The sequence below is a fragment of the Xiphias gladius genome, chromosome 22 (assembly GCF_016859285.1).
Source record: "Xiphias gladius isolate SHS-SW01 ecotype Sanya breed wild chromosome 22, ASM1685928v1, whole genome shotgun sequence".
NCBI classification, from domain to species: domain Eukaryota; kingdom Metazoa; phylum Chordata; class Actinopteri; order Istiophoriformes; family Xiphiidae; genus Xiphias; species Xiphias gladius.
Genome location: NC_053421.1, coordinates 5,931,608 through 5,957,499, shown reverse-complemented (window position 1 = coordinate 5,957,499; position 25,892 = coordinate 5,931,608). Strand labels below are relative to the sequence as shown.

The window sequence follows — 25,892 nt, the reverse complement described above, 5'->3', positions numbered from 1 at the left end:
GTTGCCTACCCAGTCAGCATTCTGCAGCTCGTTCAGGTCTCGGCCAGGTTCTTCTGACGACTCTTCCTCCATTTTACGGAGGTTCTGGTGGAAAGAGAGGGAGGCATAGTTTGGATAAGAAATCCAAAAGACTGCGTTGGATATTAGGAAAGAAAGGGGCTAAAAAGAGGAGCATGAAGAGCCAGTACATGTGGACCAACAAAGTTAAGTGTCCAAGGTGTTTCTTCAGTTTGGCCTGTCATGTTTTGACCCTCACCGAAGAGATAAATATTTTTTGATTCACTCTCATGCCAGTCATCACTTACCGTTACACTTGAATAGAACATAGATATATATTAATGTGCTTTTCCTACTATAACAAGTCCAAATGTCTGCTGAAAAACAGCCTATTTACATGTCAACAGATGTTAGTGTGCTAATACGCTAAAATAAGACAATGAACATGGTAAATATTATCTGCTAAGCACTAGCATGTAAGCACTGTAGTTGTGAGTTGGCAAAGCAACCTGCACTGTCTTACCAACCACAACCATTTTTACATTTACTTCACCCAAACAGTTAAGAATCAAATTTGAACTTGCATCCTTGTATTTTTTTAATAAGCACTTCAGCCTTGCAGAGCTGCTAGCATGTTCCTGATAACCGCTATTAGCCCTAACCGCTATCAGACCTTAACACAAAGTCACTTTTGATGTGATGCAGTAGTAAAAATAAACAAGATATGAACATCAGACAAGGCCGTCAACAGTAAACCCAGCTCCTCCATTCTGACACCTGTGTGAACCTGCACGTGAGGCAATTGGAGTGTTGCGCAACACTGTCAGCCAGACTGACAGCCTATGTGTGGGAAATAAGGGGCTAACCTGCATTCCTCTGCCGCCGCTTCCAAAGTCCAGCAGAGGATAATGTCAATGTGTGTGTGTGAGAGAGAGAGAGAGCGAGGGAGAGAGAGATGGAGAAAAAAACAAGATGTAACAAAAAGTCTGCAAGCATTTTAAAGCATTACGCAGACAGAAAATATGTTCCTTCTGGTTAATATTTGTGGTGAGACTGTGCTTGTCACGGGAGTCTGCACAGCTGACAAAGTTAAGACGTCAGCCCACTGGGGAAATCACATTTCAGCATCGTCCTGCCAGGGAACAGCTACCTCGACTGGACTGTAGGCTCGATGTAGCAGTTACATAATATCATTCAAACTATAAAGAAATTTGCTGCATTATAATTCCACATGCCTACAGTCTGTACATGCATTCATTTACACAAGGTAACGCTGAAGTGCTTAATGGCGTATAACAGTCCATCAAATTAAAACACCGCTAAGCTGGCCAGAGAAGAGTGTAAAGAGAGGTTAGTTTGTTTGCTTTTATATCCATCATCTCACTGGTATGAGCAGCATGACTCCCAATCACATCAAAGCCACATATTTCCATTGTGAGAAAGACAGAAATGTGTACCTCTGATTTAAAAAGTGTTATACAAAAGCATAAACATAGCAATGACTATTACTTCTTTACTTTCTGGGGATAAAAAAAGGCTGGAATCCCCAGATTTTCCTCCCTCTCCAACCTGCAATCAGACTCCTCTCTCTCCTCTCTATTTTCTACCAGAGAGTTATGTAACCAACCAAATCCCCTTTATTCATTCAGATGCAATACGAACACTAAAACGGAAGCAGCAGTAGTGCATAGCAGGAAGGAACCCTGAGGTTCAAAGACACACACACGCAGACAAAAACACACACACACACACACACCTCCTCATGGGAAATATTCCAACCCACAGCTGAGCTCCAAGTCCAAATTGCCTCCTGCACTTGTACTTAATGAATGTTCCAGAAGAATAAAAAATTAGAAACCCTGTATGACAACAAGACATGGCTTTGTGTTTAGCGGAACAGCTTGAATGTGAACTTGGGGAAGATGACGATGAGTCGATAATGCATCTGTGATGAAAGAATTACATTACCAACTCATATTCATTTTCCCCAAGCCCACTTTTCAAATCTTTCCATCAAGTAGAAAGCAATGATTATGGCGTATTCTAACCGTGCAAAAGTTCAAACAAGCATTCAGTCTGTATTATTCATTATCTGCAAATGAAGCCTGAACGTGATTTTGTACAGTATGTCCCTGCTAATCACAGATCACTGAGAAAAATAATTGGAAAACACTTGCCAGCCCCTTTGTTGATAATGGACACATGATCCATAACAGACAGCATGCCAATAATGCACTGAGGGGGCATTAATCCTTTATGGTGCGTGGGCAAGTTGGAGAAATGTTACACAGATCCTCCTACCACTTCATCGGGACCCTCACGCATGATTAGTTATTATCATGCCTATCTGAATATTACCTCTGAGAACCTGAACTAAGTAGTTTTGGCAGAGTGAGAGTCAGCGTGTCTCCAGATACTGTCATCTATGTCTGATACGGACAACAAACAAAGTTGAGACTCTTTCTTCACAGTGGCCCAATTCAACCTGTCAGCCAGCAGGGTGTTAGAGCACGGCTGCCTCGGACTGTCTGGACATTACAACTCTAGTCATGTTTAACTAGTTTGTATCAAAGCTGCAGGTGGCCAGTATCTTGTGCTGATACTCACTAGGTTTTTTTTTTTTCTTACGTTTTACCACTTTCATGTCAAAAAATGGGGGAAAATGTACATAAATCTGTCTTTTTTCTCCAACTTTTGCCAGGTTGAAAAATCCTCTGACCATGGAACATCCTGAAGTTTATATTCAGATTTTTTCAAGAGCAGGGTGGGATGGAAAAACCTCTGGGATGCACGTTAACTTTAGATATCAAATTTGTTCACCGACAGAAAATGCAGAAAGTCAAAATAAGGTAACAGTATGAAATTGGTACAATTTGTTTAATTGTTTACCACAATTTAAACCTTAAACTTCACGGAACTTCTAATGTGCATCACCAGTGTACACATTAATAAAACCTGGATACAGAGACAGAAATATTGTCCGCTCCGTTTGGCAAAGTGCACCTTTATGACACATGGCACGAGCGAAAGTTGTCATGTTGTAACTGTCATGTAACTATTTACGTAACTATTAACTAGTTTGTAAATGAAGGTTGAAATGAAATCCATCTTTAGGATGAGAAAGAGATAAAAAAAACTGCCCTGTTCTCTCCTCTGTGACCCCCTCTCTCCCTCTCATAATTTTCATACAGTCCCTAACCATGTACACACTGGTAGACAGACAATAACTTGCAGGAGGAGACTCAGTTCAAAGTTTCAAATCAACTTAAATAGAACAAATTGATGTTATCATAAAATGTCATTATCATTAACACACATTTGAAACCTGTTTCTACTACATATGCAGTATTGGGTGCAGACATAACAAAACTTTGCAAATAGCTGTGGGGGAAGGATACAGAGGCTGCCTCCACTCTCACTTTCGTGCTATTTGCATATATTTTTCAATGGTGGTGCAGGTGCTGGCAGACCACTGCAACACTGAGACCATTTCTGTAGTTTGCTTTAAATCAATTCAATAAAACATCTTGATTTTGTACTAAAAACATCCCTAAAATGTTCATATCAATAGTAAGGTGGAATTGGCATGTATTATGTAACTTGTGTGATAAAAAACCTGAATATGAAAGTAAAGCCTCCATTTATTTTACTCACGCCCTAGACTTGGGCCTTTAATGGCTTCAGGTTCATTTAAGATGCCAGGCCTCTAGTCCTGAAAAAGAAGGGATATTTGATGAATTTAATGCAGAGATTTAAGGGGTTTTGTCCACTTTTTCCTACATAATCAATGAGTAATGCATAAAAACAAGGAGAATAAGATGCTAGTGAAAGCATGGGTAATATTGGGTGTACACTGATGTGTCCATTCATTCCTTTAACCACAGTCATTACCATGGATGCCTTCCTGTATCAGCTCTGTCACACAGGAAACATGGCTGTCTGACAGCTGTCTTCCTGTCTCGGTGTGTCTCTGTTATGTCCATGCCTATTGCATGCTACTGCCCAGCCCATCCTCTGTAAATGTTTGCTTATTGCTGAAAGAGGAAAGATGGCTCAGTCAGATATGTGCTCTGCTGGTTCCCCAACTTGAACCGTTAATACACACAAAGCAGAGAGAAACCTGACATCATGCAACTATAGTCACTTAGACTGGTTTACAGTTATTACATAAGAGTTGTTTTCTTGGTTAAAGGATTAAAGCCAAATACTATTGTATCTACTTTTTTTTTTTTTAACAACAAGCAACATTTGATAGAATAGAGTCATAATGTGCTTTTGAAATAGAAAATTCTTTGCCAAATGGATATTGAGTGCGTTGGAATTAAACCAGCAATCCCACAGTGCTAACATAGCCCCTGTCGGTGGTACCCACAGAGAGTGAAAGTCATATTGGTTGTGGGGTGTATGGGGCTCGTGAAGTAACAGCGCTAAATCTCCTAAAGTGATGGCTTGCTATGTCCTTGATGGGCTATGTAAAGGTCAGTGATCATCATCAGTGATAATTCTTTCATGAAGGGGTGTCCCATATGCAGTAAATCTAGGTTGTGGTTTAAATAAGACTGGTATGATAAACCATACCCAAAAAATAAAGTTGCTATATCTGCTGTATGACGTGTAACCTAATACATTACTGATGGCTTAAACCGCCACTAAAGTCTGAATAATAAGCTCTATAAGCCCACAGCCTTGATGACGATGATGATATGCACCCACCTCTTTGGCACTCTTGATCTTCTCAAGGAAAGTGCGTAGCTCCCTGGTTTCTGTATACAGAGCCCGACACACTGCCTGGTAGTGACTGGGGGCATCTGACAGACTGGGTAGATGAGCTGTACACAGCTACAGGGGAGACAGTGAAGCATAGAGAAAGAGACATTTTCAGTGCACCGTTCACACAGTGGCATTTATTATACACTTTACACAGAAGTGATGGAGGAAAATTCACAAAGTGCAATGCAACGCATTGAAGCCAGTGGCTATCAAAAACAAAAGGGACTGCAGGGCAGTTTCTGGATCACAATAACCTAAATTTAGGAATAAATACAAATGACCAGACTCTCGATTCAGACTTTTCAGTCTACACCAACACCACAGAAATCCTTCTCAGGTAACTCATCTACTTTTTTTCTACTCTACACCTCCGAGATAAGAAATAGTCGTGTCAAGCTGTGAAGCCTCGCTACGGGATCTCAGCAACATTGCATAAAAAGCAAAAAGATACCCCAAAACATTTGCAGACATTTTTGACAATTGTTACTCACTGCTGAATACAATTCACAAGACAGCTGTGCCTGAGGTCAGCCATGCTGCTGCCAAACAGACCCAAACACACACACACACACACACCAACAGCAATGACAGAATACGTCCTTGTCTCTCTCAGAGGAACAGAAGGCATGCTGAGTTAATGCTCCGCATGCTCTTGGCATCCATTTGTCTAGACCGCATTGCAGTTAGACAGAATTTCACTAAAGACAGAAAATAATAGACAACCATCTCTCCATAAGCTTTCCTGCCTAAATCGAATCATAAGTGCGGGAAAATGTTGTACTCAGGGTAAATGAATATGTTATTGTTGTTATTTTCAGGTGACATTAACTAAATATGTGGCACTAAGTTAAAAACAATTAATAGTGTGTTCTATGTCAACTAAGGGCAGTACAGTAGGACAAAAGGTAAACTGAGGGAGCACAGAGAGTGAATGGACTGAGGGGAAAAATACAGAGACAACAATTGAAACTGACAGCTTGCTAGCCAATGGGCCCGCCAGACTGCCACACTGCTCTGATACGTCTCCTTAGAGAGCAGTGTTGGTGTGTATTTGTGTGTGTGACTGGGTATGTGATCATTATGTGAACAGTATGAGGCCATGTGAGGACTGACACAGTGACTCTCTGCTCCATTAGACGAGAGAGACGCATGACTCCTAGCAAGGATGAGGCTGGTTCAGAGTTCAGCATTCAGAGCCAGGTTTAACATTTCCATTTTCTCACACACAATTTTTCCTGTCAACCTCTGTTTCTGGAATCCCTAAGTGGATAATGGTTCCTCAGCAACTCTATTTCCATTTAAAGCTACTCTATCCTTGTGCTCCACAACATTACAGAAAAATATTTATTCGACAGCTAAATTTATTAGTTACTTTTCAAATTAACATTTTTATCTAAAACATATGATGAAATCACTATATATGATACTTTGTTACGTAATAAATACTCAACATTATTTAAAGTATTAAAAATGAGCTCAACCTCAAACAGCTAAAACATTCAAATGCTTACAAGTTAACATGTCAGTATTAATAATCCAATAACACAAATAATATGCCAATATAACATTCTAAATGGAGCCATTCTGCCTAATGTGTACTTCTATTTAAAGCTGCTGGTAATACTTTGGAACTTTTACATAAACAAAATATAGATGCAGGGTATTTACTTGTGACGGGGTCATTTTAAACTGCTGCATTGGTACTTTAATTTACAGTAAATAAAGGATGGAAGTACAGTACTTTATACTGGAATCTATGTATTCAGACTCCTCACAGTTGTTGTAGTTGAAAAATATGTCAATAAGGACTGTAACATGTCTTAATATGGTTCAGTTTCATATTTCATGCTTGATTATATACGATTTTTTGGTAAAATTGATCAGATGGGATTGGATGCAGAAATATACTGTGTAGAATCTGATTAACGTTCTAGTTCTCAATTCTCATTCAACCTACTGTATGCTCAGTAATCAAAAGCTTCACATTTAAAGTTGCATTAATCAGTTTCTGTTGGCTACTTGGAGGCTGAATTTGAAAACAAGCTAAAAGTAACACATATTTGACATACAGTATTATGGTCTTATTAAGTCGGTATGGTTAACATGATATTTCCTGTTACCACACCCAGCAAATATGGAGCAACATTAGCATTCATTTGCAGGCGTGTTTCTGGCAAGCAAACATCCACTCTCATTTTAGCTCAGTTTTGGTCTCTATCAACTCCCGAGCGAAATATCTGGCCCTCAAGCTACTAAATGCTCCACTATGTTCACCAGCTTGTTTTCTGTCTCGTGTCAGGCAGGCAGTGTACATTGAGTTTGTCAGGGTTTTTCACTGAAAACAGCTGCATGTTGCTGTCAAGTTGAGGGATGTAAAAGCAAAACACTGAGCTTAAAGACTGACGGTTCATCACTATGAGCTACACACTGACTTCACATTACACAAAGTCATTTGATCCATTGTTCATATAAAAATTATTGATTAGTGCAGCTTTAAATTTGGTTTCTTAGCTCTTGGCACAACAACATGATGATCTGATGTCTTTTACATTTCCAGCAATAGAAACAATTATTTGTTTGGAGTCCGTCAAAATGACAGGCTAGTTATCTGAACCATAAATTACCACCAGTGGCTAGACAACAGCAGAAAAGTAAACCACAGTCACTTCTTCAGCTACTGCACCTACCTTGAGGATATCTCTGTAGCCGTATACACTGGAGATGCCGTCAGGGTCATCCTCTGCCTCGTCCTCTTCCTCTGTGGCCTCATAACCTTCGTCGGGGCAAGCGTCCCGTGTGGCCTCAGCCATGTTGGTCATGTGGTCGATGAGCTGCTCCAGAGGAGGGCTGAGCTCCCTCTCCTCATTCTCCTTTAGCCCATAGTCCAGAGCCTTGTAGATCATGATGCCTAAAGACTCGATCACCTGAGAGAGAACAAGAGACAACCAAAAAATTTCTTAACATGATCTACACTCATGTTTGTACAGATTGAGTTAGTTTTGTATATTACACACACATTTCTGCAGGTGTCACCTCCATTTGTAATTATTAAAAGCTGATAATTATATGCCCGCTTGCATGTTCTTTTGTCTATGAACATTATGCTACTTCCCTCTGTAGATCTAACCATGTTAATAACTTCCAAAGCACATAGGTTTTACAAATTCTATCTAAATAAGTGGTGTCTGATGATAAAAATGGATGTAAGGAATATTAAAGCCAACAATACATAAATTTGTGAACAACACATCCTTTCTCTTGCTTTGTGCATTGTTCTGCTGTTCATCGGCTTGAAAATAAAAAGAAATATGGATTTGTGTCTTTGATATGTAATATGACCCTATTTTATGTGCCAAGCCTAAGCTGAACAGCTGTAATGTGGTGACCTCATGACCCAGCCTTTGACGATTGCGCTCCCTCCACCATTCATAAACGCACGCAAACACACTCACTCACTGCCTTTGGACAGGCTGACCCAGGGAGCAGATTACTGATAGTAGATCTTGTGATTAACTGACGCACGAAGGAAAACAATAAAATCATCACATTATACATGTCACTTGCCATTTGTTTAGTGACTAAGATTGATCCTAGAGAGAGACTGAACATATCCTCTCTTAAAATAATCTCACCAAAAGTTTTAGCATCAACAAGTCAACCTTGTTGACTTGAAAGGTGGCTATTATAGGTTGATACACACACTGTACTGATTTGTGGAAAATACGCCAAAAATGTTGAAACACAAATGTTATTCCATAGGTGCAAGTACGTCAGGAGATGCTGCACTCAGTTGTAGCACTGAGTCTGCACTGGAATTGGAGAGTCATGGTGGATAAAGGCAGCAGTGCCAAAGCCAAGACAAAAGACAAGAGTGGGAAATCACACAGGGGATTATTCTGCAGCCCTGAGCACAGAGAAAAGACTAAGAAGGAGGGAGACTGTGTATAAACCACTGACAGAAAAGAAACTGCGAGAAAGGGGGAATGAGGGGATGTAGAATGGGGGGAGAAATATAAGGATCAGTGACAGAAATGTATCAGGAGACAGAAAAAAGAGGCAGTGAATGAGATGCTGAGAGTCGCTGAATGGATCAGAGAGGTCAAGGTGAGCAAGAAACAGAATCACACCAGCAGGGTGTGTGTGTGTGTGGGTTTGAGTGTATGTGTGCAGACATGAAGATCAAGGGCAGATCAATGGTCACTCATGGAGGGAGGAGGAGTCATATGAGAGATCAGCCCTCCTCTCCCCCGTCAGTGCGTAAGAGCTGGGCTTCCTCAGGGGGGAACGGCTGAATGCTACCTCTTTGTTTGAGCTACACCACAGCCACTGATATATGACACCATGCAGACACACACACACACACACACACACAAAGTCCACACAAGCAAACACACTCCTCCAGGGACCTGCTATAACCTCAGGCTATCACTGAGAAACTCCTCAGCAGTCAGTCGCACATGTTGTAGAAAATGTGACAGATATTGATTGTGCTGCCCTGCCCAGCAGCTAATGGTTTTATGTGTTAGGTATGTGGTTTTTCAAGCTCCGGTTTCTTATCTGCAGCTCTTACTGTCTATCTAAACAGGTCGCACCTTCAAGAGGGACAAAACAGTATCTAATCAGCAAAAAGATGAAGGCTGCAGCAGATGACTTCGACAAAATTTCACTTTAGATTTTCACTTTAGAATGAGGCGTGTTTGATCAAATCACTGGTCAAATCTTTAAGCAAACTGCCAAAGGAGAAGTCTCAAGTCTTTATAAATTTATATTAGAACATAAACGATAAACCTTTTTTCTAACTAATTCACAGTTGCTTGACTCGTCATCCTTTAAAATAGATATCAACTAGGAATCTGGACCATCAAAGGATGATTATAAATGTATTTATCGATTTTACTTGGTGGTGCAAGGGGGGGCAGGGTCAACTCAAAGTATTAATTTTGTTCCATATACAGTATGTCTTCCTGCACATACAAGTACAAGAATTCTGCATTGTATTTTTATTTTTGTTCTGTGTTTATTTGTATTTTACAATTGGCATGTACTATACAGGGACCCTGTAGAGCTGCCGCAATTACCCAATTAGTCAATAGAAAGAAAATTAATCTGCAATTACTGTGTTTATCAATTAATAATTTAAGCCATTTTTCAGCAAGAATTCTGGGACCAGCTTTTCAAATGTGAGGACTTGTTGTTTTTCTTTGTCATGTATGAAAGTAAATGAAATACTGTAGATTTGGGTTCAGGACTTTGGGTCAGACAAAACAAAACATTTTAAACCATAACTTTGATTCTGGGAAGCTGGGTTAAGCATTTTTCACTAGTTTACTAGAGAATGCATAAATTGAATGATTCAATAATTAATGATGAAAATAATCAACAGAGTAATCAACAATGAAAATAATCATTAGTTGCTCCTTCAATACCATGTGTTTGCATGTATTCGTTTGTGTGCTTGCTCATCCACTGAACAAGTCAAGAACCATTATTGGAAGTGGACTTTTTATGTTGCTGAGGATTGTTGACCCAAGTCAGCTATTAACTCATTTTCCATTTTGTTAAAAAAAAAATCACATTGCGCATACTTCCATTTACCCCTGATTATAACACTCTTAATGTTGTAATAAAACTACGCACCATGCTTTCATTTTCACATTACTATTCTAATAATTCATGACAAAAAGGCATAAAACAGAATCCTGTCTACGTTGCTGCTGTCTGAAAGAGCCCAATGGAGTCATTTCTTACACATTCTTCACAATTAATTCACTGTAAACCATGACTGAACTCAGTCCCTGTGACTGTGTGACATCTGAACATGAAGGCCGAGACAAACATGTCCCCATTCTTCTTTAAAATCTCCCTGACTGGTTCCCAGGCCTCCGGGCGACCAAGCAGAATGATGGGATGGAATAGAGGAAGGGGTGGGGTGATGAAAAAAAAAAAAAAGGGGGAAGAGGATGAAGACGTTAACCAAAGGAGATGATCACAGGGCAACAGCAAGATCAAACAGCCTGGCTGAAATTTCAGCATTCTTGTCACGGAGCGGAGGCAAGCTGGTCAAGAGGACAAAATAAAAACCATTGTCACAACGGGGAAATGTTTTTACATTTTCCCCAAAGCCACTTAATCACTGTTGTCCTGCAAATACCTTGTAGCCTCACCTGAATTGAAGTTTGTCTCAATGAATGTGGATTCATGATAAGACAGGTTAGGTTTGAAGCCACATCTTGTTGAAACAGAAGTACAAATGTGACGGCATTGGATACCTGTGCCATGAGGGAACTCTCACAAATGCAGTTGTACTTTTGCTTAGTTATCCACCTGCTGGCTGGCATAAAATTCTTCCTCAGTTACACACAAAGATGACACTATATCATATTCAGGGTCTTTCACCGCCACCTTCAGCCCAATCCATCTAGCATCCACCTACAGGTCTACTATCTACTGTCCCTGAGGGGCAGGGTCATTCATAAGGGGACACATGAATGTCATGTTCCAGTGTCAGTTTCTGATCCAGTCGAGGTTGGATGTCACTACAACATTCAACAATAACTGTATTACATGACCTCAGGTATTAGGACCGCACGCCAGCAGGATATGATTTGACAACAGAGCGTTATGTTGACAAGATTACATGTAACATCTAGCAAAGGGCATAGTAGGTTTGGTTTTATTTTTGGTAAGGACTTTTTTCATTCCTATACACATGTGCAGACACACATAAAGAGCCTGACTCTGCAAAAAGTTTACTTTATATAATATGTATTGGCTGATTTAACTTACCTGAAACCAGACTTGTGTTATGTTTTCAAAAGAGATTTTTCACATCATTTCAATTAATGTAAATCTGAGACCAAATGTATTTTTAAAATTGATATTTGAAGGATTTTCAAGAGAATTTTACAAGAAAATAAATGTATAAAACTCTAGCTAGTGTGCGACTCTGTCTGAACCAACTATCTGCTGTAAGCCATTTTCAAATCTCTCCTGAGATTCTGTGGCTCTGTCCTTCTTTCAGTTTGTTGATCTGAGTCTCATGACAGAGCCGCAGCTAGGTTCAAACCCATCGTTAAATCATGTCAAAAACTTTATCCTGTTATATTTTTCATTCAGCTCTTAAAAAAGACCTTTCACTATAACATCAGCGGCCACCTGTCTATGTGTCTCTGTGCTGCTCAGGTTGGTGCTGACAGGATTTTCTGAATAAAATTATGCCTGACGTTAACAAACAAATTAGCTGGATAAGCTGTGGCTAATTTACCTTATAAATAATGTTCATGTCTTAATGACCAAAATAACTGGCACTAAACTGGCATTAAATAGTAAATATTAGCCACAACTACTACTGCCAGGCTACAGCTAGTCAACAATGCATAATACAGTTTGAGATCGAGGGTTGCCAGATCATAGTCGATATATCCCACTCTTTCACTCTTTGTCGTAGTACCCAACGTTTTGCAGAAATCACACAAACCTGGCAGCTCTACGTAGATGTCATACTATGTAGACTTAAAATGGCAAGATCGTTTTAGATCGGTAAAAATATTGGTGGCGACAATTCAACAACACCTTGACACTGGAAGGGAAATGTCCCTACTAAATCTACGACCATGCATCTAGCCTTCGTCCTAGCTGAGAACATCTGGGTCCTCATGGTTAATATGGCCAGGTTTCTGCAACCATGCATTCACTGTTTACAACATACAGTTTTTTACGGTGTTAAGTCCAATATAACAGTGCATCAAGCAAAGCCTGGGCAATTTTTTTCAGAATATCAATGAAAGTTAACAGTTTCCCTTATCACACACCAGATGAGAGCATCATTCTCATTCAAATGGCTTAAGGAAGGTATAATATACCGGGGCACCACTATACCACAAGCTTTAGATAAGTTATATATGGCAAAGTATAGGGATGTATTGGTGTTGTCAAGTATTGCTCATCAAAAGCTTTTATACCCCTAAAACTAGACGTGGGATATAATAGCCTTAAGAAATCTGACTCCCCTACTGAACAATGTTTGATAAAGATTCAAGAGAGAAGGCACACAAAGAGTATCAAATCCATATAGACCACTGTCTAGTGTGAAGCAAGAAAACACCCTCCATATTAAACAAAGATGGGAAAGGGAGCTGGAATTAGAAATTAGTGAGGAGGTTTAGGAAAACATCTCCTCAGAGATTAATAAAGTCACAATACTATTGAGAAAACCGGTGGAAAAAAGCTAACATTCTTTAGAACCCCTCACATCCTTTCAAAAAAAATTGTGGAGAAGAATCTGCAAACAATACTCATATATTTTGGAAATGCCTTCTCTTGGCAAACTTCTGGAAGGAGATGTTTGAATCACTTGACAAAATATTCAGCCTTCATCTACCCAGGGTCCCATTATTGGCCATCCTCGGGGCCATCTCAGAAGATGAGCAGCAATAACATATACTTACTACATACATTCATTGTCTCAGCTAAAGAAGCAATAACACTGAACTAGCTTTAAAAAGTGACCCCCGAAGCTATGACACATGGCAGTTAGAAATTTTTCGGTTTAGTTTGTTTCATTGTTGTTTTCTCATCTATTGGGTAACTAATGGACTTATTACAAGTTTTGGACTTGTAATTAGTAGAACCTGAAAGAAAAATGAAGAAATAACTGGAAAGGTAACGGTTTATTGATTCACAATCGATCAACCATGTAGTCTATAAAATGTTAGAAAGAAAAGAAAAATGTCCATTGCCATTTGCCAGAGTCCAAAGTGACATCTCTAAAGGAATGGTTTGACATTTTGGGAATTATCTTTATGTTTTCGTGCTGAGAGTGAGATGAAAAGCTCATTACCGTGATCTCCTGTCTGTAGGTATATAAAGGGGGAACCAGGAAATATGGGGAAACAGCTGGATTGGCTCTGTCCAAAGATAACAATCTCACCCTACCCACACTTCTAAAGCTCACTAATTAACATGCTATATCTTGTTTATTTGATCCATACATAAACCAAAATGTAAAAAGAACAATGTGTGGATTTACAGTCTGTTAGACACCAGACTATTTCTTGGCTGGAAATGATTTTGATGATAAGACTGCAGCTCGATATTGACCTGACAGATATCTGAGTCGTATTGCTGTTTTCATCTTACTCACAAAAGTGAGTATGCTTATTTTTCAAAATGTTGAACTGTTCCTTTAAATGAAATTTTTTGTTTGTTTGTGTGTGTGTGTGTGTGTGTGTGTGTGTGTGTGTGTGTGTGTGTGTGTGTGTGTGTGTGTGTTTTGGGCCAACCAGCATTTGAAAACCTAAATATAATCAATGAAAAATGATAAACAGATAATAATTTCGAATCCTACTTCAAAGATTCATACATTTTTGCTGATTAATTTTCTGTCACTCAACGAATCAATTAATCAGCTCATTGTTACAGCACTAGATACTGATGCACAAGATCAAATCCAGCTTTGGAACATGTCGCAAGTTCAATGAGAGAGATGGGAGAAGTCAATCCATGAATGAATGATGGGCTGAGACAGAAACAAGTTTGTGACGTTGTCTTACTAAAGAAGGTCAGGGAGGATCACACACGGCAGTAAAGAGGCCTAGAGATTTGGCAATGGGGTTTTATGGTCGGCAAGGCATACTTTGTGGACTCAGACGAAGACACCAGCTGTTACACATTGTGAATCAAATTAGTTTAAGTAATTTAGCTTTGTGTGATTTTCACAGACCAAACAACAGAGCCTGTTGTTAACTAAACACTAACCGAAACCTGTTCGATCTCTCTTGGATGCAAAAGCCTTCAATCTATCATTGTTAGCCAACCTGTAGAGAATGACCACAATCAGCACAAACTGGTTAGAATTAAAGGTTTGTAGAAACAATGTGGGGATTTAAAACATTTATTTTTCCTCTTTAGAAATGATGTAATGGAAGTGAAAGTGAAAGGGAACTGCACTAAGTGGGACATTACTAAAAAAAAAAAAAAAAGGAACAGCAACAAACATATTACCTGCCTTCTGTAGATTACAGTCCGTTTAAGCTTTTATGTAATGAATTAAATTATTACAAAATATTATCTATTACATTTTTGACAATAAGAGCTGGAATCGACGATCAGTGCCAGTCCATCTGGTTTAATTTCATTTGAATTCTTCAAAACACAACTTGGTTTCTAAATGCGACACCAACGAGCAGTTTAGTCTTTCATAGTCTCTTCCTCATGAAGATATAGTAAGTTATTCACAACCCACATTGAGCCAGGTCAATAAACTGAAATAAACTGAAGCTAAAACTCATAAAAGAATAAATGGAGTCTTTATCTTAGCTTCCATTTTAAGTTGCATCTATTTCTTTGAAGGTAAGTTCAACGTATTGGAAAATATGCTTATTTGCTTTTTGGCCAAGAGTTACAGTAGAAGATTGGTACCACTCTCATGTCTACATGGTGAATATAATCTGTACACAAACAGATTTGTAAAAGCAACAAGACGATGGGGCAAGTGACTTCCATACCATGAGGCTATTTGCCTTATAGTAACAATAACTATAACTGACTCCAGAATGTCACTGCCCCCCATCAAAAAAATAGAAAAAAAAAAAAAACTGTTTGGAATGTAGAAGCCAGCTCAAATCGCATCCCACTCAAGTGTATAATGCAGATCAATTTTATAGGGGATACACTCCACATGATATAACAAAACCATGACAACTAGAAATGAAATCACTGATACTTGAAAGCCATGGTAGTGTGTCCTGTTCAGTTCAAAAAAGGTCTCCCATCTCCTCTTCACATTATTTATTAAATCTCTTGCACCGTGTGAACTCAGGAATGAACTTTGTAAATTTGAAATCTTGTGGTTTATTAAAACTACATTTCCTGTAATCTGTCCTGTCTGTCAAAATGTGTGGCAGGTCCATCCTCCAGATTGGATATATTTAGTAGTAAGACCTTATAAAAACTGAAGGAACAATACAAAGGAATGGAGAAGTCACAAAGCAATGTCTGACAAATTAATTAATAACATGACTAGGGAAAGAGGCTAGAGTAAAACCAATCTGTCCTGTGTTCATCATCAGTTGAAAGCAAAGAATTTGCTGAACAATGAAGACCGAAAGTACGCTTGTGGAACCTGTTCATGTAAGAACATTCCCATAATCATACGGCATCATATTTTAAGTTGACTGTAACACTGTAACAGGGAAAATGCTTGGGTTTGTCCTCTTAGACGCAAAGAAACACAGAGGAAATTCCTTTCTCAGATTCTTATGCCTGACTCTACTGCTGTGACCTCTGACTGTCATATGACTGAGCGCGGCTGCTCTGGGTACACGTAGCACCCACATAACGTCACATGCAGAACAGAAAGAACACTTGAATCAAAGCAAATACATTTTTCCACCTTTTCAGTTTACTTTTAGCTCTAATGCTCTCTATTTCTCTTTATTCATGCACATGCAAACCCTATAGGAATCATAATGGCAAACGAACATTATCTCAGATGAGAAAAGCCCTCTACCAAACATTCATAACACCTGAGTGAATTTTCTGTTTACATTAAACCCTAAATGTGATGTTAAACCCTAATCCCTCTCCAAACTTCTAAGCCATTACGGGAGCACAGAGCATGCGAAGTTAAACTTTGAAAGAGGGGAATGTGATGAAGCATAATCCACCAATTTCTGAGGTTACACCACATCACAGGACCAGGTGGTCTCGCTAGAATGGGTCCAGGGGTCATCTACAAACTTCTAACCAGAGGACAAAGAGGAGTAATGTTCTGGTGAAGAATAAAATTGTCGCATTTGAGTAATTACACACAAAACCGCTACCAAATATCAGTGAATTCCAGTGAATTTAGCTGTAGTGATTACCGAGCAACGAACCTGATGCTTTCGCATGCTGTGCCAGGAGTTTGGTTCATTGGCTCTGCTGAAAACAGCATCATCTGACATTCACAGTCGCATCATTTGCCGTTCATGCTGTTTGAAACCACGTGCAGATAACGTGTGTCCGCTATGACTACACATGTGTTCCTGTTCATTCAGCTTTGAGCTAATTCCACACTGTATGGTAACAGAATGCCTCTGCTGCAGGATTTAATGCTGTCAAGCATCACGCAGCTCGAAAAACTTGCCAGTAGTTTTGTCAGCCAGTCTGTAGCACACTGTATTGTGAGAACTCATTTCTAGTGCAAAGCTGCTTAGAAGGGATTTGTCTATACAGTTTCACATTCTCTGCCTCTACAGCCAACTGTGTGTGTGTGTGTGTGTGTGTGTGTGTGTGTGTGTGTGTGTGTGTGTGTGTGTGTGTGTGTGTGTGTGTGTGTGTGTGTGTGTGTGTGTGTGTGTGTGTGTGCTTGAGTTTTTCACTGACTGTCCTTCTGTTATCGCAGCTTATGTTACACAGCAATTCAACTCCAGAACTCCCTGAAAACTACTGCACACTGTCTCTAATGAACTGGGAATAGATCCCCAGTCAATGCGCAACATCACACACACACGCAATACTTTCATACTAAAACCGTTTGTCAGCTCAACACCAAGAAGATCCCTGAAGCCGATCAATGATTTGATCTAGAAGATTTCTAAAAACCAAAAGCAGAAATGCTAAAAAAAAACAAAAAAAACAAGCTATTATCACAGCAGATGATGATAGTGCGGAGAGATTATGTGGAGGAGGAAATATTGTATATAGCCCTTTAATTAGGTCTGAAACTTCTCCTCATCAAACAGGAGGTCTTGCTGTGTGACATTTCTAACCAGTCAATCAGAGAAGCCAGCTGGGAGCTCTGGGGCTGATGGAGAAAAAGACTGGCTTGAAGGCACAAGCTGAAAGATGGGAGGCTGGGACACATGCAAGGAAAGCGTCTTCGGCACTGACAACATTTCTCTCTAAAGCCCTCTAAATGTAAAACCAGCAGTCAGCTATTTACGGATACCCTGCTTGTGGCAAACAGAGTACTGTAAGTGCCATAGTTGTTCCGTGGGCTCTGTGTTTTAAAGGGGCAGTGCACCGATTTTACACATCAAGATTAGCTTACTCATGTTTTATAATATATTGTGTAGCTCTGAAGGAGTTTTGTCAAGCCTGTGAAAATAACTCTAATGATGTCATCAGGGTTATTTAGTCCTGGGCATGGGTTTGACACTATAAGTTTAGAACAGAAAACCCAATGGACCCAAAAATGCAGAAACATGAGGAAGCCCTCATGGGAACATGGTGGAGGCTTTTCAGAGTATGTGCCCATTCATAGTAATGAATGGGACGCCATCTTTGAATGTAGTCTCCAGTCCTTTCATGGATGCATGGTAGTGTTGGATGCGATAGCTTATGTTAGGATAGAGACTGGAGGTAGGGAGAAACTTCTAGCCTGGCTCTGTACAAATTGCTTCAGAGTATAAAAGGAGTGATATATAAAAGTGGTTAGTATTACATATATATCACATATATTGTTGATTAGAAAAATGGCAGTCCATGGGCCCTTGTCAGTCATGACATCAAGATGTTAGCAAACATGCCACAAACTCTGCATCAGCACCTTGCATCGGAGACTTACTGTCTGGAAGTGATTTTGTTGCACTGAAGTTTTTTTCTGTGTGATGTTGTGTCTAAAGCTTACAGCGGAACCAGGCACTTATTAGAAAAAATAAACTTGAACTTCTTTCATTTTTTAAAGGACCATTATGAGGGATTTAGGAAGATCTTTTGGCAGAAATGGAATATAATATCACAATTATGTTTTCATTAGTGTATAATCACCTGAAACTAATAATCGTTGTGTTCTCGTTTTCTTAAAATGAGCCCTTTATATCTAAATAGGGAGCAGGTCCTCTTCAACGGAGCCTTCCGTGTTGCACTGCCATGTTTCTACAGTAACCCAGAACGGACAAACAAAACAGTGGCTCTAGAGAGGGCCTTTCGCGTTTTTTATGTTACCTGAAGGCCACCGTATATTCTCTTACACGCTTGGGAAGGGAGGGGTGAGGGGAGGGGTATTTAGTTGGTTGCAATCTGCAACCTCACTACTAGATGCCACTAAATCCTACACACTGGGCCTTTAAAGCTATTAGATTAAACAGTGGGGGGGCCACAGCAACTGCTTTGCAGGATTAACACATCATAAACCACTGATTTATGACAGTTTCATCCACAGCAATATCTGACACTGGTTGCACTTGGATTATATCCTGCAGAATGGCCACTCTAGTCTAAATGCTATCTCTGTAGTTGTGAAAGGCCACCTCTCTTTTTGTAACTAGCTAATATAATCAACTGTGGAACGTAAATATTTAAAAAGGAGTAATGCCATTATTTTAGTCAAGCCTGTCATTATCTTTTCGTACAACCACTTATCTCCCTTCATAAATATCTTGTTAACTGACTGATTAGTTCCTTTCCAGAAACAATGGCGTTTCCCAGCCTGCATTTCTGAGGTTTTTGAGGTAATCAACAAAAACTTTGCAGACAATGTTGCAAAACTAATTACACCCATGTAATTCCTTCATGTGACCAAAATACTAATTTTTAACATGCATACTGTTTGCTTTTTTCCCACCTAGAAAATCGGTTGCAGATCAACAAAATGGCGTAAACACTGAAAAAAACTGAAAACGTTCTGGTTTAGAATCCTGGTTTTCCCAAACATAATGTGCACAATACCATTTCCTTCATATTGCTCTTATTTCCTCCCTCACCCATAGCAGGTACTTTGATAATATATTTCCATAACATGGCCTCATAATATTGGTCAAATCTCTCTCAGCATGTGATGATGAAATACAATAACTAAAACTGAATTACGTTGGAGTTACTCACCTCTGTTGTTGTGCAAAGGCTGTATTTACCTGCAGAGAAAAAAGAAAGTAGTGTTAGGATATGCAGCAGATGTATGCCCATGCATAAAGCAGCTTACAAACGTAAACACATGTAAGACACATACGTAAGGTTGTTCAGTTACATGTATATATATACTTAATGTATGACTGGCAGGACTCAAGCACACACAGTGTGTCCCTCTGAGCCCTTCATGTCAAAGGTCATGCAGTGCTTTCGCTCCATCTAACAATGTCTAAATCTCAGGGAGATGTACACTGACATAAGTGTTGAACACGTATAGGGCATTTGTGACACAGTCACACAGAACAGTTGGTCCCAACTTTTTGGGCTTGTTGCCCTTTAAAGCAGAGCACAACGCCCATTGAGACCCCTTATTACAGGTAATATGTCTAAAGAGTGATGTTCGTTTCTAAGGTAATTCCATCCAAAGTTATTCCTTCAGGTGGCCAAAATCCTCCAACGACTGGGTCACAGAGCAGTAATCAAATGGAGATTATGTATTTCACCTAAAAAGAAAAGATTGGAAAAAAGTCCAAAAAAAAGAACATAATTTATAGGAAAAGTCTAGTTGTTTCCCTATCCTGTTAAACCCTCAGATTTATATTTCAACACCTTGGGTAGTCCTGGCCCTGTAGTTCTGGAACCACTTACATAGTGTAGATTAAATTGAAGAGAAGCTGGCAATTATTACTAATTACTTTTTAAAGCTGCAGCATAGGTAAAAACACATGTTCAAGTGAGCCACATTTACAAATGGGAACAGTTGCTGAGCAAACTAAGTGAGCGATTCATCAAGAGAAATCTGAGTTCGACAACCCGCTGTCAAAATATTTTCACAAGGTCTTCTGAAAGCCGGTGAGAAAAGAAAATGTGATTATGTCAAACGCTGATATTCTCTGACAAAAACTGTTATATCATTTTAAGACCGTCAAAAGGGATCTTTGATATGCTACTGATATGCTTTCTATGCTTGTACATTCTCTTTTTTTCCTGTATCTTATACAGAACACTAGTGTAGTTTTAATAAAAGCTCTGTTTCTTTTCTAATCAATTTTGAAGTCGACGTAGCATGTGACCGATGATGACAAAGCTCCTCCCAAGAAGCCATGATGCATGAATGTACTCCCTTCAAGAGGAGACCCACTTTAATGTTTCTCCAGGCTACATCAGCCCAGCTTTTACTTCATGAACAAACAGCCTGCTGACAGATGAACCTCTCAACAAATGGCTGTTTTGTATTTTAACAAGCAGCAATGCAACATCACAATAGCTCTGACATCATCTCATGACCTTAATTTGCATCAGCAGATTTGAATGCCAAGCAGCTGTATGGTGCAGATGTGTGTGTGTGTGTGTGTGTGTGTGTGTGTGTGTGTGTGTGTGTGTGTGTGTGTGTGTGTGTGTGTGTGTGTGTCTGTGTACTTGTATTTATCACTCTCTAGGCATGACACGAAAACATTTACCAAGGTTCATAAAAGTGTCCTGCTTTCTTATGATGTATTCAGATATAATGGGAGCCATGTAAACTGCTGAATAAAATAAAACTAAGTGAACGACTACGGGGTCTAAAACTAACCATCTCTGGATTTAACTTAAGTCAATTTAGCAGATGAGAGCTTCAGAAATCCTAAATCCTTAAAACTCTGGCCACGGATTTATCTGATTATTTACATCAGTGACTTTGTCTATCTAAGCGCATGAATCAAGAAGAGAGAACATTTGTTGAACTGCACAAATAAGTGGAAATTAAACCAACAAATTACCCTGAAAACTGTAACCATTTGTATGGTTACACGGATTTAAGCGCTTGCAAAACATTCACCAAATTACTTGGAATTGTCCGAAGACACAGCAGTGATTCTGAGTTCTGAGGAGGTACGTGGAAAGATTGTACACTGAACATTATGTATTGTTATTAAGAGTTTGTGATTAGCAAGCAAGCGGAGATAGATTGCTTAGAGTAAATGACACGTGGTTGAAATAGCTTGAAGTAATGGATAAATGGTCAAATAGCTAAAACGTAGTCAAAAGTAATGGGTAAAAAAACGATAGATAAAAGTAAGGGATAGAGGGTTGAAACATCCAGCTGCTACTCTGACTGGTAGTAGCCCAGATGCAAACTGGATCAATCTGACCTAAAGATTGACAGTTCAACTGTATGAAAAACAAATTATGATACTAACCACTTTTATATATTGAATAGTGTTAAATAACATCCAGGTTAATGTATTTAACCTTATTGGTTGATATTGTTAATGAAGGGGCACTTGACAGGCCCAGTGGGGACCAGGGGCTACATTTACAGGTTGGGAACCACTGATGTACAAAATATTAGGGACCTCTGACTGATAATGGTAAGCAGTTCCTCCTGCATGATCCACGTTTTAGTCGTCTCAATACCTGGTCGTTATCTACCCAGTTTGTGACTGGTTCAGAGTGGGTGATCGGGCTAGGATCATGGATTCCACCTCGCCTGTGTACCTCGTGAAAGACTGAGCATCCCACATCAAACACGGTCAGATTTAGTGTTTGACATGAAAGAAAGCTGGTGCTGACAATATGTTCATCTGTGGAATAGTCACATGACAACCCCAACGCAATGTTGAGAAAAACCAAATCTGACATATATTTGCTCAGACTGCAAATACAAACGACAAAAAAAACATGCTAAACCTTGACAGTTCAACACATTCTATATACATTTTGCATGATGGGACATTGCATGAGCAGCGGAGGAATAAAAGCCCCTTACCCCCCCCCCTCCGATGGTAGCGTCCAAGCTCCTAAAAATAGCCCCGTTCATTCTGAGCGTATAGACCTGCAGGCCACAACCGGCATCCTCGCCACAGCTGTGCCTCTCAGGTCCGCTCTTGAAAGTGGATCAGACAGAGCGCGCGGTGCATTTGTCGGCTCGGAGGCCACGACGTTGAGACGGCAGTGCCCCGGCGTCGTGTGCTCCCCACCGGCGCGGGCTGCCCAGAGCCCACCCCTCGGGGCCCCTCAGGTGGCCAGACAGATGGGCTCTGCCCCTCGATGGGCCCGACGGGAAAACTCTAATGTGTTTGCTCTTATTGTTCGGAGACACACCCGCTGACCGTGCGAGCGCACACATCCCGAGGCGTACGGGGTCATCTGCTGTGTTGAATCCTGGTTGACCCGGTCTTAAAAAAATGACCAATACCACAGACACACTCTAACCCTCTCCCATATGAGTTTATAATTACCGTAAAGTACAGTGAAGTCACCATAATAGGGCTACACAGCCCCAAGGACACACTGTAAATCCTTACAGGGACATTTTCAGCCCCCCCCCCCTCTCGGGTATTTTCAAGGCAGGGCTCTTGCCTCTTCCTCCTGACTTCTCCTCATTTTTTTAATTTTTTTTTTTTTTTATCGCGCCTCCTTCATTGTAGCTGTGGTCAACGGAGGCTCCCACGTCGCAGGCGGTTAGGAGCCATCAAAGATGAAGGAGAGGGGGCGGGAGCGGGGCACTGGTCCGGGGATGGCCCATCAACGCTTAAGCCTCCAGCCGCCGCGAGCAGCTCACGCCTCGACCCAGTCGGCGCCCACATGTCGCCGTGCCATCACGGGCTGCCACCGGACTGGACCGAATGAGCTGTATAGGGTGGCGGACAGGCTGGGGGGCTGTGAATAAAAGATGGCACCGCGTGACACACACACGCACGCACGCACACACACACACACACACACACACACGCACGCACACACACGCCTTTCGGCGATGGGAAAACGGTGAAACAATTCCGTGGAAACCCGACAGGGACGGGGAGCCGCGAGAGTGAAAGCAGCGGCGGTGTCTGCGCGGAGAGGAGATAAACCCTTTGGTTACCAGCGGCCAGGTCAAAGTGCAGTGGAGCCTTAACTACTGGCTGCAGATTACCAAGTAATCGGGACATGTGAACTAAGCACCTGATCAGGAGAAACGTGTAACATATTCATTGGATATATAGTGACATTATTGCACTGTGGCACCACTGTAATTTCCCTCATTGATTCATGCTGGGGTTTATACACACGTGTTGCTGCCATGTCATTTTCTTAGCATGACTTGTCCTGGAATTCATTTGAGGTCTGCGAGTTACGGTCCTCTACAACACCTCAGCCCCGCTATCGGGAACGCAAGTGATGGCCTGGCCTAGATCCGAGCAGCTTCAGGCATCCTCGGTCTTACATAACATTTTACCTTCGCAGCCCTGCGGTTCCACCCTCACGGACCCGTCTCTCTGTATCCTAACATCCCCCGGTCCGGATATCCTCCTCGGAGCCGCCGCCGGTGATGCTCCGGGGGCGGCGGAGGGGCTCCTCCTGCCCCGGTGTCCCTTCGCCAGCGTCCTGCAGCACTGGTAACACACCGCCCACGCCTGCTCCTCATTGATGGGCTGGTTATACAGCCCCAGTATCTCCGCCAAAGGCAGGTCCTCCGCTCCCGCTTCCTCCGCCGAATTCATCGTCTGCTGATGCTGCTGCTCGTCCCGGCGGGTCGCTGCAGCAGCATCCGTCAGCCCTCCGTGGTCCCCGGATCGCCGCTCGGCCATCCTCTCATTATCTCAGTGCAGGAGGCCCGACGACGAGAACAGGTCCGGGCCGGTGTGCGAGAGGAGAGCTGGAGGCATTGACGCTTCCCTCCTGTTCCCCGGGAAGCAGGGGCAGTCTAGCGGCTCGCCGGTGCTTGTTTTCCCCGCCCGCCCCGACGCCTCGTTCGGCGTTCGATACCAGCAGTCACACGACGGTGTGCGTTCGTGTGTTAATGTGTGTGTGTGTGTGTGTGTGTGTGTGACTCACATCCGAACACAGCGAGCCAGGATCATTCCTTCATCACATGATCTCTCTCTCTCTCTCCCTCTCTCCGTCTCACACACACACACACACACACACACACATCTATTTCCCTGGCTTCTCAGAGATGGGTTGATGAAAAGACCGGTCGAGCATCGACGCATGCTCCCCCTTTTCCCATTCCGCGGGGCTCCCTCGCACCACGTACATTTGTTTTGCTGGAGGCAGAGCTGGATTCCCAGCCATGCACAGCAATCCCCAGGCTCACTGGCAGGTGTTTTGAGGTGGTGATCACGAATGCAATATAAATCGATGTGAGTTCTGCATTAGGACCTGGTCACACCGCCGTGTCTCAGAGGGGATCCCTCTGTCCCTCTCCCCACATACTAGTAGCTGGTAACTGAGGGGAACTTGAGGGTCTTACAGGGTACATACACAATGCAGACTGGCCCCCAGTGAACTTTTGCCCTGGTCAACCCAGCCATGAGTACAATGACCATTACAGGAAACATTACTGTTCAACTCCAGACTCTCGTGTCTCTATAATGTATTTGACTTGAATCTTTTAAAGCTTATTAGTGAATTATTGGCTTGTAGGTTTTTTTTATTTATAATTCACATGTGTTTTCATGCTGTATTTTCATTTTTCTTAACATTGTCCCGTAGCAACACGGATGCACCTTTCTGTACAGTTTATTGACTGCTTGTATTTTGTGACACAGTAAATATACTGCTTAATGTGAAGCCCCTTAGTTTGCACTTTGCTCCTCCTCTTTTTATATTTTTCTGCTTTTTTTTCTTCTTTCTTCTTCTAGTTTTTGATGTAGGCTATTTTATTTTACCATATGTCTTATATAGTATATGAGACTATAGTAATATAGTATTTTGTAGTATTATTTTTATTATATGTATTGATCATATTCACCACAAGAAATTCCTTCAGGTTGCATAAAGTCCTATTTCATCTCTGTTGTGTTATTTCTTATTTATTCATTTTTGTATGATTGGGTTTTATATCAATTATTTGGCTGGTTTATCTTTTCAAAAACGTTCACTGTTTTTCACTTGAGGTTGTATTCATGTCTCGCATTACTTTCTTTTGGTCTGATACTCAAAGCCTTACACAGCCATGGTCCACCCAAACAGGTCTTTTCACTTATTTGCCTGATGAGTCTTGTGATTAGGACACAGCAGGCATGTTGATTCACATCTCTCTCTCTCTCTCTCTCTCTCTCTCTGTAGTTAAGGTAGACCAACAGCCACTTTTATCACTCTTATAGGTGTTTTGAGATTGGTGGCATCACATAATTCACAGTACGGCTCTATCGTCAACCCGCACAGAGGTCCAATCAGCCACAACTGAAAACACTGGTGTAGCATTGCAGGGCTCTTAACAATTTTCTTCTGTATTGTTCTATTTTTATTGTGGCGGTTGGCCTAGTTCATCCCCGGAGGTAGATTCAGGCAGTGTTACACAGCTCTGCACTGACTGACTCCTA

The 25,892-nt window shown here is 41.0% G+C and overlaps 1 protein-coding gene across 1 annotated transcript in view; it reads right to left on the bottom strand.

The window, feature by feature from the left end:
* The window catches only part of LOC120784495 (protein spire homolog 1-like), a 39,597-nt gene extending 15,445 nt beyond the window's left edge, over positions 1-24,152 (bottom strand). Inside the window, exons 1-5 of the mRNA XM_040118355.1 lie at positions 23,801-24,152; positions 19,576-19,604; positions 7,455-7,691; positions 4,711-4,836; positions 10-84 (exon numbers count right to left, since the gene is read on the bottom strand). Of these exons, the coding sequence (XP_039974289.1) occupies positions 10-84; positions 4,711-4,836; positions 7,455-7,691; positions 19,576-19,604; positions 23,801-24,152 (819 nt within the window). The remainder of the gene's footprint in view (positions 1-9; positions 85-4,710; positions 4,837-7,454; positions 7,692-19,575; positions 19,605-23,800) is intronic.
* Between the last annotated feature and the right edge of the window lie 1,740 nt (positions 24,153-25,892).